Here is a 14545-nt window from a genome sequence, read left to right as displayed (position 1 = left end):
GCCTCTCGCCCGAAGATAGCTGGGATAGGCTCCAGCACGCCCGCAACTCTAATGAGGATAAGCGGTATGGAAGATGAATGAATGCGTGAAACAAGTTTTGGAGGCTGAATTTTCAAAAACTCTTTAGGAGTTTGTCTCTGAAGGACCCCTTAAAATGGCCAAAATAACCCTGAAATGGCCACTTGTGGCAGACTTGTCTTTTTGGTTTGTTGTGACTTTTTGTGGGTCTACTCATGATACACGCATCATCCATCCATTTTCTGAGCCGCTTCTCCTCACTCGGGTCTCGGGCGCGCTGGAGCCTATCCCAGCTATCATCGGGCACGAGTCGGGGTACACCCTGAACTGGTTGCCAGCCAATCGCCGCTCATGATACACCTGCCAAATTTAATTTTTTCAAGTCAAACTGACTTTAGGGGTTGAATTTTCAAAAAAGAAAAGGTTTGTTACGGTTTTGGGTTTTGTGGCTAAATTTACCCTAAAATGGCTGGCGACCAGTTCATGATTTATTGAGTTTTTTGTAGGTCTACTGGTGATAGACATGTCTACCAAATTTCAAGTTACTAAGTGGAAGGGGCTTCCAGGTCTGAATCTTAAAAAAGACAGTGTGGTTCAGTTACTAGTTTCTGGTTTCGTGGCCACAACTTCCCTAAAATGGCCACTTCGAACTAAACTGGCATAACTGTTTCAAGAAATTCAGGGGTGACTACATCAATACCTAACCAGCATCAATGTGATTTGATGACTTTTGACAGAAATATACACGGTATCTGATCACCATCAACATGAATTTACATGTTTACATTCCAGAAGTGCAATCCAGATTAAATCCGGATTGAGTTATGATGGCATCACAGCAACAAAACCACAAGCAGTTTAACTTGTTTTTTTTATGTCCATAAAAGTGTTCAAAGGCAAAATTTGAGGTTTTACAAGTGATAAATTACAAATCATATCTTAATTTTCCCCTTTGGTGAATAAGTGATGGAGTTCACTTGACACCTCCGCTGCCCGCCCGCCGGTGGTGGTGGTCACCCCACTTCCGCATTTGCACTGCTGCTCCCTGACCAGACATGTGAGGAGCTCCAGCACCTGGATCTGGTGGTCCATGTGGGCCTTCTCCCGCCTCTCCTCCCTGTCGGCCGCCTCCTGCTGCCTCTGGATCCACTGGCCCAGGAGGTCCTGGTGCCAGGTAGCCTGCTCTTGCCGTTGGCGCTCCAGCTGCGTCAGGAGGGCCCGCGTCTCTGACAGCAGCTGCTGGTAACACTGTGACAGGTGCTGGAGGGCCGGCTCCATGCGGAGACAGGAGTCATCGGGGAGCCGAGCAGAGGCGGGCGCTGCTTCATCGGGTGCGGTCGGAGCAGCCACGATCACCGGTGGAGGAGGAGAGCTGGCAACTTCCAGGGATGGTGCTGCTGTGACACAAGGATACTAAGGTTAGAATGAGTTGAGTTAAACATGTATTTATTAGTCGTTCTGCTTAGGGTTAGGGCTAGGGTTCGGGTCGCGGGGTCAGCAGCTTAAGCAGGCGTTCGAAAACTATATGCCTTTGGACATATCAAATACCTGTATACAGTGGGTACGGAAAGTATTCAGACGCCCTTAAATTTTTCACTCTTTGTTATATTGCAGCCATTTGCTAAAATAATTTAAGTTCATTTTTTTCCTCCTTAATGTACACACAGCACCCCATGTTGACAGAAAAAAAAACAGAATTGCTGAAATTTTTGCTGATTTATTAAAAAAGTAAAACTGAAATATCACACAGCCGTAAGTATTCAGACCCTTTGCTGTGACAGTCATATATTTAACTCGGGTACTGTCCATTTCTTCTGATCATCCCTGAGCTGGTTCTACACCTTAGTTGGAGTGCAGCTGTGTTTGATTATTCTGATTGGACTTAATTAGGAAAGCCACACACCTGTCTATATAAGACCGTACAGCGCATGTCAGAGCAAATGAGAATCATGAGGTCAAAGGAACTGCCTGAAGAGCTCAGAGACATAATTGTGGCAAGGCACAGATCTGGCCAAGGTGACAAAAAACATTCTGCTGCACTTAAGGTTCCTAAGATGGGGTCCTTTGAGTGTTTTGAAAATTGAATCACTTAGCAATTAAAAATTTCATCAAGATCATTAAAGACATTATTCCCATGGGCTCACCACCTGTGGGAGGGGCGATAGGGGTCAGGTGGAATGTGAGCTGGGCGGTGGACCAAGGCAGGGTCCTTGGCGATCCGATCCCCGGCTACAGAAACTGGCTCTAGGGATGTGGAACGTCACCTCTCTGGCAGGGAAGGAGGCCGAGCTGGTGTGCAAGGTTGAGAAGTTCTGACTAGATATAGTCGGACTCTCCTCCACACGGCTTGAGCTATGGTACCAGTCCTCTCGAGAGGGGTTGGACTTTCTTTCACTCTGGAGTTGCCCGCGGTGAGAGGCGCCGAGCAGGTGTGGGTATACTTATTTCCCCCGAGCTCAGTGCCTGTACATTTGGGTTCACCCCGGTGGACGAAAGGGTAGCCTTTTGGGTGCAGGGACGGGTCCTGACTATTGTTTGTGCGTATGCACTAAACAGCAGTTCAGAATACCCACCCTTTTTGGAGTCCTTGGAGGGGGTGCTGGAGAGCGCTCCTGCTGGGGACGCCATCGTTCTGCTGGGGGACTTCAATGCTCACGTGGGCAATGACAGTGAGACCTGGAAGGGCGTGATTGGGAGGAACGGCCCCCCCTGATCAAATTTTTATTTTTTATTTTTGGACTTCTGTGCTCATCACGGATTTCCATAATGAACACCATGTTCAAGCATAAGGGTGTCCCAGATGTGCACTTGGCACCAGGACAGCCTAGACCGCAGTGCGATGATCAACTTTGTGGTCGTGTCATCAGATTTGCAGCCACATGTCTTGGATACTTTGGTGGAGAGAGGGGCGGAGCTGTCAACTGATCACCACCTAGTGGTGTGTTGGCTCCGATGGTGGGGAAGATGCCGGTCCAACATGGCAGGCCCAAACGTATTGTGAGGGTCTGCTGGGAACGTCTGGCAGAAAACCCAGTCAGAAGGAGTTTCAACTCCCACCTCCGGCAGAACTTCACCCACATTCCTGGGGAGGCGGGGGGCATTGAGTCCGAGTGGACTATGTTCGCGCCTCCATTGCTGAAGCGGCCGAGCGGAGCTGTGGCCGTAAGGTGGTCGGTGCCTGTCGTGGTGACAACCCCCGAACCCGTTGGTGGACACCAGGGTTGAGGGATGCCGTCAAGATGGCCTGTGGGACTCCTGAGGCAGCTGATGGGTACCGGATGGCCAAGCGGAATGCAGCTTTGGTGGTCGATGAGGCAAGAACTTGAGCGTGGGAGGAGTTCGGTGAGGCCATGGAGAAAGACTTCATGACTGCTTCAAGGAAATTATGGTCTACCATCCGGCGTCTCAGGAGGGGGAAGCAGTGCACCATCAACACTGTGTATAGTGGCGATGGGGCGCTGCTGAACTCGACTCGAGACGTTGTGAGTCGGTGGGGAGAATACTTTGAAGACCTCCTCAATTCCACCGACTTGCCTTCCCATGAGGAAGAAGAATCTGGGATCTCTAAGGGAGGCTATCCTATCACTGGGGTTGAGGTCACTGAGGTGGTTGAAAAGCTCCTTGGTGGCAAGGCCCCAGGGGTGGATGAGATCCGCCCGGTGTCCCTAAAGGCTCTGGATGTTGTGGGGCTGTTCTCATTGACACACCTCTGCACCATCGCATGGACATCGGGGACAGTGCCTCTGGATTGGCAAACTGGGGTAGTGGTCCCTGTTTTTAAGAAGAGGAACAGGAGGGTGTGTTCCAACTACAGGGGGATCACAGTCCTCAGACTCCCTGGTAAGGTCTATTCAGGGGTGCTAGAGAGGAGGGTCCGTCAGGAAGTCGAATCTCAGATTCAGGATAGGGTTCGATAGGGTTTTCGTCCTGGCCGTGGAACATTGGACCAGCTCTACACCCTCAACAGGGTCTTCGAAGGTGCATGGGAGTTGACCCTACCAGTCTACATGCGGTTTGTGGACTTTGAGAAGTAGTTTGACCGTGTCCCTCGGGGAGTCCTGTGGGGGGTGCTTCGGGAGTATGGGGTACCAAACCCACTGATACGGGCTGTTCGGTCCTTGAACGACCGTGTCAGAGTTTGTCGGATTAATTTATACTGTGGGCTGGACTCAAGCCAAGGCTGCCCATTGTCACCGATTCTGTTCATAACTTTTATGGACAGAATCTCTAGGTGCAGCAGAGACGTAAAGGGGGTCCGGTTTGGTGGCCTCAATATTGGATCTCTGCTTTTTGCAGACGATGTGGTTCTGTTGGGTTCATCAAGCCATGATCTCCAACTCTCACTGGAGCGGTTTGCAGCCGATTGTGAAGCGGTTGGGATGAAAATCAGAGCCCATGGTCCGCAGTCAGAAAAGGTGGAGTGCCCTCTCCCGGTTGGGACCAAGTTGTAGAGTTCAAGTATCTTGGGGGTCTTATTCACGAGTGAGGGAAGAATGGAACGGGAGATCGACAGCCGGATCGGTGCAACACCTACAGTGATGCGGACTTTGTATCGGCCTGTTATGGTGAAGGAGCTAAGCCAAAAGGCGAAGCTCTCAATTTACCGGTCGACCTACGTTCCTACACTCACCTATGGTCACAAGCTGTGGGTCGTGACCGAAAGAACAAGATCTCGGATACAAGCGGCCAAAGTGAGTTTCCGCCGCAGGGTGTCCGGGCTCTCCCTTAGCGATAGGGTGAGAAGCAGGTCAGAGTGGAGCCGCTACTCCTCCGCATTGAGAGAAGCCAGATGAAGTGGCTCGGGCATCTGATTAGGATGCCTCCTGGACACCTGGTGGTGTTCCGGGCACGTCGCACCGGGAAACTAGGGACGACCCAGGACACGCTGGAGAGACTATGTCTCCCGGCTGGCCTGGGAACACCTCAGGATCCCCCCCAGAAGAGGTGGTTGAAGTGGCTGGGGAGAGGGAAGTCTGGGCTTCTCTATTGAAGCTAATGCCCCCGTAACCCGGCCTCGGATAAGCAGATGATGGATGACATTAAGACACTGACAAGTCAATTAAAACTCAACACTCTATTTTACAAACAAATAACATCATTGACAGATTAAATTGGATAGTTTATGCATGGACAATAATTTAAATTCCCATTTTGTCAATGTACTTGTAGAGGTCTTCTCTTGCATCCTATTTATATCATATATTCATATTTTCTATATCCACTATTACTACTGAAAAGATTGTGGGACTAATAAAGGTTATGTTTTCTTATATTACAAATATTTATTATTAATAATAGAACTTTAAACTGACCCTGTTGTCAGATGACATCTCCAGTGATAATTCATTTCCGGTTCAGCGGGCGTCTTTGAGGCTGTGAATTATTTTACGTTTATATCTCCAGACGGGTATTCATTGGCTTGGTATTTTGTTGTTGTAACTTGGTTACTCTTTGCTATAACGCGGTTCCAGCCACACCGATGTGGCAAGTGTACTGTATCACCCAATCACTTATTTTGGTGTTTTGCGGCTTCACGACACATTGCTTAGCAATTAGCATCATGCTTTTCCGTCTTTTGCTACCCACTCCTCGGCCTCCCGTTGTGATAACATAATGCGTAAGAAGCATGGTAAGAAGTGTAGATTATTCGCTGCCATGGAGGCAATGATTAGTCACTTACAATGTGTTGACACTAGACACAAAGAGAACTTTCACCTCCGTGGCTTGGCAGCCAGGGGGCGGAATAAAATAGCATGCCCCCAAGTAGCTACCCCCACCCCCCCACCTTTCTTTTTTTTTACAATATACCGTATTTTCCTGACCATAAGGCGCACTTAAAAGTCTGACATGTTCTCCAAAATGGACGGGCCGCCTTATAATGCGGTGCGCCTTATGTGTGCACTGAGTTCCAAAATCTGTAAATGTTGTTGTGTGACTTTGATGAACGCTCCGCTTGACTGACTGGGATAATTTCCTGCCGACACGCTGCTTATATAGAGGGAAGGCGGACCTGACTGAGGACAGCATACGGACGTTAAAGGGGGAAGGGTACGCGTGAAAGAGGACGCTAAAGTCAAGCCCCCAGTAGGTATATAGCGCCGGTATGTGCATTGTGCAAAACAACATCGGTTTGGCTAAGGACCCCCGGAAATGGCACCTACGAAGAGAAACGGCATCATTGCTGAACAGCCCCGCGGCAACGAGACTGACTCCGACAATGACGAGAGGGAACCCGGCATGCTTGATGGAGAACTTGCCCAGCTGTTCATTTCGGATGCAGAACATGAGGACTTTGATGGATTTTTGGATGAGGATTGATAAAAAAATAACGTGAGTACATTGTTAAATACTTCAATAAAGTACAACCGAACTCAGTTTTGCTAAAAAAATGCTAGCGTATGTTTTAGCGTGCATGCATGCTAGCGTATGTTTTACCATGCCTGCGCCCAATACGGTGCGCCTTGTGTATGTGTTAAATACAGATATAGACCCTGTAACTGAGACTGCACCTTAATACAGTGCGCCTTATGGTCGCGAAAATACGGTAGTTTATTTCATCAAATTAATTTATGAAATTTTCATCACGTTGGCTGGACATAGCGCCACAGTGGCCGGTAATGTCTGACGCTGGATTTTTTGTTAGTTATAACGAGTTAGCGTTGAGTGATTTCCATAACAAAATACGGACATTTCGTAACATTTGACAGCTCTGGTATATAAAGTATGACCTCGCCTAAGGAGAAATAGGCAGACTCTTTGGAGAGCAAAGTGCTTGTTTTGACTCTTGTATTTTTCCTTTGACAGTAGGGAAGCCCAGACTTCCCTCTGCCCAGCCACTTTATCCAGCTCTTCCTGGGGGATCCCGAGGTGTTCCTAAGCCATCCGAGAGACAGTCTCTCCAGTGTATCTTAGGTCTTCCCTGGGGCTATTGTGGATAAATCAGACAAATTAAGACACAGACGGTTGGAGGTTGGACATATTGGCGTTGTCAGCAGGGCAGATATGACGGTTGGAGGGCCTCCTCCTGGTGGGACTTGCCCATAACACCTCACGAGCGAGGTGTCCAGCCGCGACTAAGGCCCCCCCCACCAATGACCGAGCTTTTCTAAGGGAGAACCCGGACACTCTGCGGCAAAATTTCCTCCGCTTGTGTCCGTGATCTCGTTCTTTCGGTCACAACCCACAGCTCGTGACCATAGGAGAGGGTAGGAACGTTGATTGACAGGTAAATCGAAAGCTTGTTTTACGCGACCATTCAACAACAGTTTTAGTCTACATAATAGACAAAGAGTCAATATAAAATAGTTATTACATACCAGCGCTGTTTCCAAGCTTTTTCGCTTTAGCTCTAATCATTTCAGTACTCCTCGGTCTCATCCAGCTTATTATTTGGATATGTTACGGTATTTATAAGGATGATGTGCTCTTTAATTCTTTCCTAAACAGACACGTCATCGCTAAAAAAAACTTGTGACATCATTTGTTATTAACTTCGTCATTGACAATAAAGCCTTGTGACATCTCCTATTCATGAACAAATAATTTCTTATAAGCAAGTTATGTTTTTTTCAACATAACAATAGTAGACCCCCATTCTCAACCTGTGCATGCGCTTTGTGCTTTGGAAACCTCTGGAGTTCTACGTGCCACAGTATCAACTTTACTGTCCTTTGCCCTGAGTCTCTTCCCAGATAAACTGTACCATGCAGGAGGTCACAATCTTAGAGGTAAATACCTTCTCCTTACCCTGTTGCTACGCCGTAGCTCCAGACATTGTTATACTCCACAGTGTGCAATTTGCTGCACTATGCCCTCAGTATCCTCTCAGATAAAACCTTACGATGAGAAAGGCATTCACAAAAAAAAAATACATAATTTAAGACGCATGCCAATGTTAGCTTACCCTGTTGTATTATGCTCCACGGTCTCTGCTTTACTTTATCCAGCTCTCCCCGTGGATAAAATACGTCTCATCACGGAAAAAGGAACATTTTGTTTTTACTTGAAGTAAATACGCGAGTCCTCCCTCAACCTGTTGCTATGCCTTAGCTCCATATACTGCAATGTTATACTCCACTAGGTCCACTTTGCTGCACTATGCCCCCAGATCCCTCTCAAATCTGTCCTTGCGAGCGTTCTCATTTTGTATCTGTGTTTGATTGTATGTTCCATTCAATAAAGGGTTGAAAGTGCATCGGCGACTGTGGCTCTCCTGACACACACATGGAAGGGCATGAGAGTACCTTTAGTTGCTCCATTTTTTTTCCCACTTTACTCAGGCAGCCTATATGACGCTCACTCATAACTAAGACTTTGGCTTGTAACAGCAGAAAAAGAAAAATTGATGAAGCGACAACTCATAATTCAAAGATGAATAATATATATAAACATATTGTAAGGACATAATTAAAAACAATGCAAAGAAATTAAACAGTTTTTGAAACACTTTTTTGCTTCAATTCAATGGACATCGTGCTGCTCTTTTTGGTGTGCGCGCCTCGGCCACCAGGGAGCCGTAGACTACAGACAAACGGATTTACAGCGGCTGAAGTAAGTATTTACCACATCACCATTTTTCTCAATAAATATATTCCCCCCCCTCCTTGAGCCGTCACCTTATCGTGGTGGAGGGGTTTGTGTGTCCCAATGATCCTAGGAGCTAAGTTGTCTGGGGCTTTATGACCCTGGCAGGGTCACCCATGGTAAACAGGTCCTGGGTGAGGGACCAGACAAAGCACGGCTCCAAAAAACCCTATGATATAAAAAAAATAAAAATAAAAAAAATAAATAAAAAATCAGCACACTTGCCCGGACACAGGTCACCAGGGCCCCCCTCTGGAGCGAGGCCTGGAGGCAGGGCTCGAAGGCGAGCGCCTGGTGCCCGGGCCTGCACATATGGGTCCCGGCCAGGCACAGCCCAAAAGGGTAACATAGGTCCCCCTCACCACCTGTGGGAGGGGCCATAGGGCTCGGGTGCAGTGTGAGCTAGGCGGTGGCCGTAGGCAGGGACCTTGGCAATCCGATGCCCGGCTACAGAAGCTGACCCTAGGGACATGGAATGTCACCTCTGGCAGGGAAGGAGCCCGAGCTGGTGTGTGAAGTCGAGAAGTTCCGACTGGATAGATTCGGGCCACCCTCCACACGCTGCTTGGGCTCTGTTACCAGTCCTCTTGAGAGGGGTTGGACTCTCTTCCACTCGAGTTGCCCACGATAAGAGGCGCCGAGCAGGTGTGGGTATAACGGCAAGGTCAATTCCTTTGTTTTTGTTGTATACTGAAGACATTTGGGTTTCAGATCAAAAGATGAATATGCGACAAAAGTTCAGAAATCCAGCATTTATTTCATAGTAATTACATCGAGATGTGTTAAACAACTCAGGACAGAGCACCTTTTGTATGAACCCACCCAGTTTTCAAGTGAGCAAAAGTACTGGAACAGACATTATAAAATGAATTTAAAGTGAATAAGACTTAATATTTGGTGTCATAACCCTTACTTTCAATAACTGCATCAAGCCTGCGACCCATTGACTTTACTAGACTGTTGCATTCTTAATTTGAAATGCTTTTCCAGGCCTTGCTTCTCTGGGGATTTCTGCCTTCAGTCTCCTCTTCAGAAGGTAAAATGCATGCTCTATTGGGTTAAGGTCCGGTGATTGACTTGGCCAGTTTAAGACCTTCCACTTTGTCCCCCTGATGAAGTCCTTTGTTGTGTTTTCAGTGTGTTTTGGGTCATTATCTTGTTGCATGATGAAACTTCTCCCGATTAGTTTGGATGCATTTTTCAGTAAATTGGCAGACAAAATGCTTTTGCAGTCTTCAGAATTCATTCTGCTGCCACCATCATGAGTTACATCATCGATAAAGACTAGTGAGCCCGTTCCAGAAGCAGACATGCAAGCCCAAGCCATGACATTACCTCCACCATGCTACACAGATGAGCTTGTGTGTTTTGGATCATAAGCAGATCCTTTCTTTCTCCATATTTTGGCCTTTCCATCACTTTTGTAGAGGTTAATGTTGGTCTCATCAGTCTGTAAAACTTTGTTCCAAAACTTTTGTGGCTCATCTCTGTACTTCTTTGCAAAATCCAATCTGGCCTTCTGATTCTTTTTGCTGATGATTGTTTGGCATCTTGTGGTATGGCCTGAATATTTCTTCTCTCGAAGTCTTCTATCAACAGTGGCTTGTGATACCTTCACCCCTGCCCTGTAGAGGTTGGCAGTGATGTCATTGACTTCTCTTTGGGTGTTTCTTCAGAGCTCCCACAATGTTTCTGTCATCAACTGCTGTTGATACTCTTAGTCGACCTGTTCAATGTCTGTTGCTCAGTACACCAGTAGTTTCTCTTTTTCAGGACATTCCAAATTGTTGTATTGGCTATGACCAATGTTTGTGCAATAGCTCTGACGGATTTTTCCCCTTCTCTCAGCTTTAAAATTGTTGGCTTTTCTCCCATAGACAGTCACATGTTCCAATACTTTTGCTCACTTGAAAAGTGGGTGGGTTCAAACAAAAGGCGCTCTGTCCTGAGTTGTTTAACACATCTAGATGTAAATACCATGAAATAAAAGCTAGAATTCTGAACCTTTGTATCCTATTCATCGTTTGATCTGAAATCCAAATGTCTTCAGTATACAACAAAAACAAAGGAACTGACCTTGCCGTTCCAACACTGCATATACAAACCATTATTCTTATCCAAAATAGCATCAAACACATGATACTGATACGTGTCATTTTGGACTCACTTATGGAAAAGTGTAGGCTCCACTCATGCGTCTCAGGGTTTAAAACTATTGAATTTCAATTCATTTCAATGGGGAATATTGATTTGATATACAAGTAAAATCAGTTACGAGCTTGGCCACGGAACAGATTTAACTCGTAAGTCAAGGTAGTGCTGTAATTAAATATATTTTTTTTATTTTTATTTTTTTACATAAAAGCCCAGAGAACGTACCAGGAGGCTCAGGATGGACGGTCGATGCCAAATAAACGTCCTTGTGTCTCTCTCGCGGATGTTCCGGGAATCCGGCATCGCTGAACTCAGAATCTTCGCCATTCTCCATCTTGACGTGGAACCCCAACTGCCACGGGTGACGGCCTCCCTTCTCTTCTGAGGAGCTCAACTGGTCTCTTCCCGGGGAGCTGAAAAATTGATCGCTGAATTCTGTGATGGGTGCAGGGAAGCGAGGACCGACTCCCGAGCCATCCGCTGGCCTCCCCAACACTGCGTCCATTTCGTCAAAGTACTTGAAGGTGCACATCTGGGATGCGTCCGACTTCCTCTGGAGTTTGGCCCGGGCGTAGTTGGCCTTTAGGGTTTTGACGCGAAGCCGGCACTGGTGTGGACTCCGGCAGAAGCCCATTTCGCTCATGCGCGCCGACAGGTGCTTGAAGACATGGCGGTTGCGCAAGTTTTCCAACAAACTCTTCTGAACGCGCTGGTCGCTCCAGGCGCAAAGCAGCACCTGTGTCTCCTCCACCGTCCAATTGACCGAGCGCTCAGCTTCACGCTTACCTTCAACACAAAACCACACACCAAACTGTCAAAAATAGGGTTGCAAAATTCCAGGTATTTACTTTCCATGTGAAATAACAGGAATTTATGGGGATAAAGCAATAATTTCCAAATTCCATACAAGTACACCTTGACTTAAAAGTAGGGCTACAGTTATCTAATATTTTTAGAATGAAGTATTCTACCACTTATTCCATAGAGTAATATGATAAAACTTGATTTTGCAGTATTAAACAAAGTGTGTATGTGAGGTAGAGGTATTTTTGTATTTTTTCGTCAGTGCTAGCAGTAGCTTGCTAGGCTACATAACGTTTCGTTGCCTGCTTGCGAGCCGTATCATATTAAAAGTACGGGAACATACCTCAAGCAAGTCTTAAATGAACGTCCTCGCCTGTCTTGAGCACCGGTGACCACTAACACACGTTTCCCCCCATTTTGTCCGTATAATAGAGTCGGCGCGATCCACTCTTGTTCTTGTAGCCACGGTAACGAGTGTATCCGGTCGCATTTGAGTTGGCAAGATAAAACCCAATGATCGTAAAAAAATGGGATGTGGTGGTATCGGAATACAAGATTTTATTGTAGTAGTCTGACAGTGCAATCGCGAAAGAGCAAATTTGTCTTGTAGTCTGATCTGGGCAATAAATGTGGTGTCTGTCTCAGACGTGTTGTCTGTCCCACACCGCCGACCTGTTTTTTTTTTTTTTTAAATAACTTTATTGGCCGTCAAGATATTTACAGTACTACGTCAAAAAACATGCGACAAGGCTAAAAATAAACTAGCTTTTAGATTCAAATATACTGTGCATGATGGCAACGCGGAGTAAATGTCTTTTGCGGAGCCGATCAATTATGTCATTGATCGGCTCCGCAAAAGACGTCATTGATCGGATCGGCGAATTATGACATTAGAGCCAATTATCGGCCGATACCGAACAGACCGATAAAATCGGTGTAAAGTCTAGCTGTAACATTATTCCGTGTTGAAAAATTTTCCCTGCCAAGCTTGGAGTCAAAGATTTTGCTTGTATCTTTTGTGATGAAATGATTCATGTTATTCGATTCAAAGGCTGCAAGCCTTGCAAGGCCCCAATTTACCTTTTGTTTTAGTTAAGAGTCGCCGCTTGACTGATTTATTTGACTTAAGATAAAGCACTATGTGAATCCTCTCTGAGAAGCTATATAAAATAAATGTACTTACTTTTCAGAAGTAAACTAAAGAATGAATACCCTGCGAACTTTACACTACAGTGGAGGAGTTCAAGTATCTTGGGGTCATGTTCACGAGTGAGGGAAGAATGGACCGGGAGCTCAACAGGCGGATCGGTGCAGCGTCCGCAGTGATGCGGACTTTGTATCGGTCCGTTGAGGTGAAGAATGAGCCCTCTGTCAACGGAGGACCCTCTGTCAACGGGGAGGGGCTCAGAGTGGAGCCGCTGCTCCTACTCATTGAGAGGAGCCAGACGAGGTGGCTCGGGCATCTGATTAGGATGCCTCCTGGACGCCTCCCTGGTGAGGTGTTCCGGGCACGTCCCTCCGGGAGGAGACCCCGGGGACGACCCAGGACACACTGGAGAGACTACGTCTCTCGGCTGGCCTGGGAACGCCTCGGGATCCCCTCGGAAGAGCTGGAGAAAGTGGCTGAGGAGAGGGAAGTCGAGGGGTCCCTGCTAAAGCTACTGCCCCCGTGACCCGACATCGGATAAGCTGACAAAAATGGATCGATGGACTTTACACTACACAATGGTCAAAGGTTTAGAGACACGTTCCCACATTAGCCAATGGAAAGCTCTTTCTAAACGTCTGGGACAGCTACATAACGCCTTCAGAAGTAAACTATGGAACAAATACCCTCAAAACATTCAGTCAAAGGTTTAAAGACACGTCCTCACACAATTCAATGGGAAACTAAAGGTTTGACTGAACCTTTTTAAGAAGTAACCCATGGAACGAAAACTTAAAATGTACAGTACACATCTGGTTAAAGGCGCTTTCCCATATTATTTAATGGGAAGGTGTCTCAAACCTTTTGACTAGTGCTGCATTCTCAACTAAAAAAACAACACTATGGTCACATATGGTAACTTAAGTATAGTTTCTACGGTCACAAAGTGAAAGTGGTAGTGTCTTCATTTAATATTTTTTATAATATTAATTATCCAATAATAGAAGTAGAGTACCAGTCCAACGTTTTTAAACACCTCCTCACTGACTAGCATTTGGTCTTTACACCTTTGACTGGTGTGCTTGTCGAGTTACCATATAATTTACAAATCATCTACTATTTACATCTGACACCACTATAAACAATTCTTTTTAAATTGAACTCAGCTCATGTTATTTTATTATTTTTCGATTGCTATATATATTAGAACCTGTTGTACACTGTTTATGCATTTTTCTCTGTTTGTGCCTATTACTACTTTGCTACGAAGTCACCGTTGTGTGTCAAAACTGCGACTCGTGTATGTATACTTTAAATTTACTTTTTTTGTTGTTTTTTTACAACAAAAACACAAAACGTTTATTATCGAATTAGCTTAAAACTGTTAACAACTCCTAGCGAGTTAGCTCATATCGTATGTAATTCCTACAGGAAATGGCCAGTTCAAACACTGGGTCAAATTAGCACTAGACCACGTTTAATCAAACGGTCGATGAATATTAGTCACCAGATGGCGAGAAAACAAGCCTGCAAGTCGCGATGCTAGACGCCAGCTAGCATGCCTAGCTGGCGTCATATAAGCCGGCAGAACAAACAAAGTGTGAGGAGTACAGCTAGGATAATAACGTTATTAATAAAAGAGATTCTTACGTCTGGTGGTGGAGTTGATGGTCGGTAGACTCATTTTTGGAAGTCGAGCTGCGTGGAATGTAAACAGCGCCCCAGCTTCCGGGTTAGGTGACCTCAGATTTTGACATCATCAGCTGTGCGACGGGATCACGAATTCACAAGATGCAAATATTTTGGGTGATTTAAAAAAAAAAAGCGTGTTGTTAGTTT

General features: G+C 46.1%; 1 protein-coding gene across 2 annotated transcripts; it reads right to left on the bottom strand.

Moving 5' to 3' along the window:
• Positions 1-372: 372 nt before the first annotated feature.
• LOC133400669 (uncharacterized) lies at positions 373-14437 on the bottom strand. 2 transcript variants are annotated; one of them, XM_061673536.1, is made up of 3 exons: positions 14357-14437; positions 10981-11541; positions 373-1415 (listed from the first exon to the last, which is right to left on the bottom strand). In XM_061673536.1, exons 1-3 carry the CDS (start codon positions 14388-14390, stop codon positions 958-960), a joined length of 1053 nt encoding a protein of 350 aa, XP_061529520.1. In that variant the 5' UTR covers positions 14391-14437; the 3' UTR covers positions 373-957. The 2 variants fall into 2 exon arrangements, with proteins under 2 accessions (XP_061529520.1, XP_061529521.1); XM_061673537.1 differs by having other exon boundaries at positions 373-1412.
• Positions 14438-14545: the final 108 nt, after the last annotated feature.

The sequence above is a fragment of the Phycodurus eques genome, chromosome 3, assembly GCF_024500275.1.
Source record: "Phycodurus eques isolate BA_2022a chromosome 3, UOR_Pequ_1.1, whole genome shotgun sequence".
Taxonomy (NCBI): Eukaryota; Metazoa; Chordata; class Actinopteri; order Syngnathiformes; family Syngnathidae; genus Phycodurus; species Phycodurus eques.
The sequence above is the reverse complement of the archived record's forward strand: the minus strand, read 5'-3'. Positions and strand labels throughout refer to the sequence as shown.

Excerpts from the sequence above, each read along its gene's own strand:
- LOC133400669 (XM_061673536.1), bottom strand. The coding sequence starts at position 14,390 with ATGAGTCTACCGACCATCAACTCCACCACCAGAC. Across the intron at positions 11,542-14,356 it reads CATCAACTCCACCACCAGAC|GTAAGCGTGAAGCTGAGCGC; the intron begins GTAAGAATCTCT and ends TTTGTGTTGAAG. Across the intron at positions 1,416-10,980 it reads CGTCCATCCTGAGCCTCCTG|CAGCACCATCCCTGGAAGTT; the intron begins GTACGTTCTCTG and ends CTTGTGTCACAG.